We start from the raw sequence: 5,428 nt of genomic DNA, 5'->3' as shown, positions 1-5,428 counted from the left end.
CGCTCTTCCATGAGACCGAATGACTCATTTCAGTAGCAGAGGAACAGATGTCTTCTTACAGACTGATACCATTAGGAGAAGTTTCCAGAGGAACCCTGCTCCGAGGGCAGGGGGAGGCACTGGAAGGCTAGGCCTGTGTTTGTTGGTGTGTTTTGGGATGTTGCCATGGAGGTGGCTGACCCCTGATGAAAGGGAGATCTGTGCACGAGATGAAGTAGACTAGGTTGTCATTAAACTTCTACTAGCCCCACTCTGCTCCGGTTGAAGAGCACTCATTTCAGTGACCATTTTACTTCTGCAGGAAGTCAAACCACTGTCTTGTCCTCCAAAGAAGTAAGAATATGAATGGACTGCTAGGCAGAACATGGACAGTTTACCTGCTTAAGGCATTCCTCCAAAAAAGTAAGCCTTGACCATCTATTTTGCCTCAAAGACCCAGAGTACCGGGGTACTACCTGCTACACTACACAGCAAGCGTCACCTGAATTGGCTGAAAGGAAGAAGGCCATAGAACATGTACGTTTAAAAATGTGCGAGTCAGCGTACCTGGTGCAAAAGAGAAGACAGCAAAACATTCTCCTGTAGATGCCACTGCAGTGACCAGTGAACGTCTTTTTTCAAAATACTGTGACAAAATGGTGACAGTCGGGAGAAAGGAGAGGCAGTATCCCAAGCCTGTGAACAAATGCCAAAAATTGCCATGACAACAACTAAGAAGGAAAGGGACACCGACGTTATAACACGTTAAAGCCAGTGTTCTTGGTGGTGAGATTACAGTATCAGTTCTGCCAACTCAGCCATTCAGCCTAGAAAAGAATCATGGAGGAAACCAGAATGTTAATTTTTTGTCCAGAAAGACAACCCATTACCTGCTGCTGCTTAACCCTATGGAGTTGAGAATACGCAAATACTTCACACTTCAAGCCAGACAATCAGTTGACGTCCCGTCCCGTCCCGTGTCCCCCACCCAGTATGAAGGCAAACTTACTGCCTGTTTACCCTTTGAATGCCTGTGCTGGTTTGGCAATCATTGTTATTCCCACTGAGCAAGTGGGAAGTTGAGCTGTGGAGGGATCAGAGGACTTGGCCCTGAAGGCCGAGTGACTTCATCTCCCATGTAAGTGACTGACTCATGAGTGGTCAGCATGTCCGTAGGAGTGTTTGGAAGCTTCCAAGATCGTCTCTTAAATGACCTCTCTTTGGTCACCAAGGAAGCATGACGGAGATGTGGGGAGGGGGAAGCCCACATCTCTCCAGTGGCTTAACCACAAGGTTATCCTTCCTTTTGGACAGAGATTGTTTTAAGAGAGCGTGGACTCTTCACAGGAAGGCAAGGGGTTGAGGGGATTGCAATACTCACAAAATGTAGATAAGTGTGTACACCAGGGGTGGGCAAAACATTGCCTGTGGGTCAGATCTAGCCCACCAGGCCATTTTATCTAGCCTGTGGGGCCCCTAAAAAGTTTAGAAAGTTAATATTTATCTGCTCCTGGCTGCCTGTCAAAGATGACAGGAGCCAGAGGCAGTAGGACCCAGGGGGAGCCTCAGCAGGAGGCTGCACCCCCAGTCATGTCCTTGCCTCGCACTGCCCCAGCACTATGTGGCTCCCGGCTGCATTGCTGGACCAGGGAGCATGGGGCCACGCCAGTACAGTGTGTGTATTCGTTTGTAGGGCAAGTCCCACATGCATACCCCACCATACACATACACCCATACCCCTCCTTGCGTTGCCATGCATGCAGACCCCCAGGCCCACACCCCTGCCACCCTCCCTCGCAAACCCCATGCTCACCCATACCTATCCACCCCCGTACCCTCCTGCCATATACAAGAGTAAGGCTTCATGTTAAGCTATTATATACAATCACGTCTATACACATTACACAAACACATTAAACCAGGACAAAAATAATTTACTGAAATCAAATGAATGAATGTTTTAGATGTTTGCATTTTAGAATATAATTTGGTATTTGTCTGGTTCAGAGATGGCAAAACCCCTTGCTGAAAAGAGTACTTTCAGGGACAAGGGGAGGGACTTCCAGTCACAAGATGGCAACTGGGGGCATGGCACTGGTCAAGGCACGGGGCTAGCCATGCAGTCCTCTGCCCGGAATAATTGCCTGCCCCTAGTGTACATCCTTCCCCCGGATATGCAAGTTGGGTAAAATGAGGAGTGCGTGCACGTTTGAGGGACGCAGATGAAGCAGTCCGTTTCCCACAAGATTTTAGAATACAGAATCGCCATCCCCCTCCCCCTCAAGGAAAAACAAGCCAAAAACTAAAATACCCAAGGCATCGATGGTATGCAATTAAACACAGGACTCAGGCAGAAGTGGGGGGGGATGAGAAGAAATCAGTTTTGAAGCACCAACCTACTTAAGAAGACTGTGAAAGAAGTGGATTTTAGGGAGGAGCGAGAAGAAAACGGTTTGGTCAGCAAGGGGTAGGAGACTTCCCAATGCCAGGCAGCAAGCTTGAAGAGGAGGGTGGGGGGACAATGGCAAGGAAGCTATACATGGAGTAAAAGGGAAGGGGCCTCTCTCTTTTTTAAGGTTGGTTTAGGATAAGGAAAAACAACTTCTATTAAAATTGCATTTGCTGGAAGCTTTGGCCAGTGGAGCTAACTTACCAGAGATTACGCCAATGGTGATATACATTTCAACAACCGAGTGTGCAAAGGAGGCGGTGATCATTCCGGCACTGACCAGTATCCCTCCAGCCATCACCACCAGACGGTGACCAAAGCGATTGCTTAGTATTGTTGACAAGGGAGCTGCATTGGCGGAGTGGGGGGAAAGAGAGAGCATACGGTATTAGACCAGGACTACAAATCTTGGCAAAATCCTCCCCAAGTTGAGCAGGGCCAGGGTTGGTTCCCCTCAGTACTTCCCATTCTTATATCCCCATCACTTTTTAAAGGAAGGCAACAAGTCCCATCTCATGCTAACGATGTGGGAAGTTAAGAGGACCGGCCCACACTCGCAGAGCGAGTCCGAGACCGAGAGCTCCCCACTGGCCGTTCAGAACGAGGATGCAGCGCGGAGATCTGGACATTGCAAAGGCTCCGCGAGGGAAACGGTGGGCACGGTTAGTGATTTTACTGGTCATCTCCTTGCTCTTGCATGGGTAAGCAGTTTGTCAATCTTCAAAGGTTTTCAGATGGGGGCTGGAGTTGGGGAACCAGAGAGGAGGAATATATGTGTACCCCGTGGAAACCCTCAATAGCTATAAGGGTGCATCAAGGACAAGAACGGAAACCCTGCGTCTTTAGGAGCTCAGCTCGGACTGGTGGGCTTACCTGTAAAGGTCTGCACAAATACGCATATGGAGATTATCCAGGATATTCTGCTGTTGGTTTCATCAAAACTTTCCATCAGGTCATTAAAGAAGACTCCAAATGATTTTAAGATGCCATACGTAAGTGCTTCCACGAAGAAGAAAGCAAAAGCAACAGTCCAACCCCATCCTCCGTCAGGCACTTTAGTATAAACGTTTGAAGCGGTGCACGACATCTTTACAGCTTTGACAGTCATTTTGAATCTAGAATGGAGGGCTGGAAGGAGGAAAAAAGCAAGGCATCTTTTTAAGTTAATTTTGCTTACACGAATATGCGGCCTAATAACTTTAACATCAGTAAATAGAAGCAAGAAGAGTCTTTTTCCCTGCTGCGGTGAGAGCACACAGGCAGAAGTTTCTCTTTTTCTTTATGACGGGATACGGCTCGTTTGTTTGTACGCCGTTTGAATCAAGAACCAGAAACAGACCACTCGGCATCGGGATAAGCTGTTCTGATCAGCAAAACCAGCAACGAAACGCATCCGAGTGAAATGCAGGAGGGATGCAATTCTTGAACAACCTGCAGCAGAACCCCGAGGCTCGTGAAAGGTCACGAACTTCAGAGCCAGGCCGTGGCCATCGTATTTAGCAGAGAGAAAACCAGATGCAGAGGGAAGATGCAAGACTTTTCCACCCCACACTTCCAGAAGGGCAACTGCTGAGCCCCAGACTGCGGGTCAGACCTGCAAGGCTGGAGAATCACTTACGCCTGCCACCCCCCAGATCTCTATTGATCTGCTTCAAGCCACGAAATGTTTTCTTGAGCATTCACCGTTTCTGTTCAGATTACAGAAGAGAGGCAAAGCGCTTCTTTGGAGCGGCCGGGCTCATCCCAACGGCCTCTTTGGAGCAACTTTCAGCTCCTCCACCTCCCCACCCAGTCCCCCGGGTTAACACGGATGCAGCCACGCGCACACGTTCTCCCTCGTTGCCCTCCAGTGATTCCTGGCGGCGTGTAGTGCCGAAGCTTTCACCCTGCACACAGCTTTACCACCTATGCCCGATTCCTCCTCCCCGGGGGAATCAAGCAGCTGGAGTTACAACTCACCCACTGCTAATCCGGTTACTCTACACTGCTGACCTCCCTGGAGCCGGGCTCAGGGACGCAAGTGCAAGGATTTCTCTACAGCTGCTGGCTTCCATCCTCTTGCTGCCCCTCGTGGGAGGGTCCTGGATGCCCAACCTTGGGGCCTTTGCACCCAGTCCCCGCAGGCACCCGTCTGCACTAGGCTCAAGGCTCCATTTGCTCTTCATTTCAATATATGAAGGTTCACTTTCGACTCTCCTCCAAAAAAAACCCCTCTTCCCCTAGGAACACCACTGACCTTTGGACCCCAGGACTTGGGGCATCTCCTTCACATACACAGCAGAAGCCTCTGCTTCCTTGCACCAAGTATAACCCACCAAAACCACCCACCCAAACCCCTGAACGGTGAGTTTGTTATCCTCCCCCCCATCTTTGCTCTGCTCTTCTTGTCCCCCAAACCTTTCCCTGCCTCCATTTTGTACTCCGGTCCCTTCAGCCTCCATTAAGTTCACCCAAGGGTTTGTGACTGCCTACCTGCCCGGGGTGAAGCTGGAGGGCGGGTCTGGGCGGGGAGCCGCACCTGAGCGCTGTCCGCGAAAGGCGCAGCCCAGCATCTCGGCCGGGCGGAGGATGCGGGGCTCCCTGCCCGCCTGGATACATTGTATCCTGCCCGCTCGGATACATTGTATACAGTTCAGCTCGCTTCCCAGCCGCCCGGCGCTGCTGCAACGGGCTCCGGGGCTGCCCCGTTTGCAGCAGGGTCTGGGCGGGGAGCCGCACCTGAGCGCTGTCCGCGAAAGGCGCAGCCCAGCATCTCGGCCGGGCGGAGGATGCGGGGCTCCCTGCCCGCCTGGATACATTGTATCCTGCCCGCTCGGATACATTGTATACAGTTCAGCTCGCTTCCCAGCCGCCCGGCGCTGCTGCAACGGGCTCCGGGGCTGCCCCGTTTGCAGCATTTCTCCTTTTTGGTGTTTTTTTTTTTTTTCAAGGGGGGGGGGCGGTTGTTTTGAACTTGAGAGCCCCAGCTCCGGGAGCGGCTTGCACTTACCGGGGCGGGCG

At 51.3% G+C, this 5,428-nt stretch overlaps 2 protein-coding genes across 4 annotated transcripts in view; one reads left to right on the top strand and one right to left on the bottom strand.

Annotated features, from left to right (window-relative positions):
* SLC16A6 (solute carrier family 16 member 6) overlaps positions 1–3,966 on the bottom strand; it is a 9,788-nt gene extending 5,822 nt beyond the window's left edge. The window contains exons 1-3 of the mRNA XM_006017346.3: positions 3,302–3,966; positions 2,633–2,776; positions 547–675 (exon numbers count right to left, since the gene is read on the bottom strand). Of these exons, the coding sequence (XP_006017408.1) occupies positions 547–675; positions 2,633–2,776; positions 3,302–3,536 (508 nt within the window). The 5' untranslated portion in view covers positions 3,537–3,966. The remainder of the gene's footprint in view (positions 1–546; positions 676–2,632; positions 2,777–3,301) is intronic.
* The window catches only part of ARSG (arylsulfatase G), an 88,033-nt gene that overhangs the window by 11,366 nt on the left and 71,239 nt on the right, over positions 1–5,428 (top strand). For all 3 annotated transcript variants that reach the window (XR_003092526.1, XM_025196254.1, XM_025196252.1), the window contains exon 2: positions 2,923–3,090. The gene's annotated coding sequence lies outside the window, so the exon portion shown is untranslated. The remainder of the gene's footprint in view (positions 1–2,922; positions 3,091–5,428) is intronic.

This window comes from Alligator sinensis, unplaced genomic scaffold (assembly GCF_000455745.1).
Source record: "Alligator sinensis unplaced genomic scaffold, ASM45574v1 scaffold282_2, whole genome shotgun sequence".
Taxonomy (NCBI): domain Eukaryota; kingdom Metazoa; phylum Chordata; order Crocodylia; family Alligatoridae; genus Alligator; species Alligator sinensis.
Note: the sequence above shows the minus strand (reverse complement) of the source record. Positions and strands in the feature narration are given on the sequence as shown.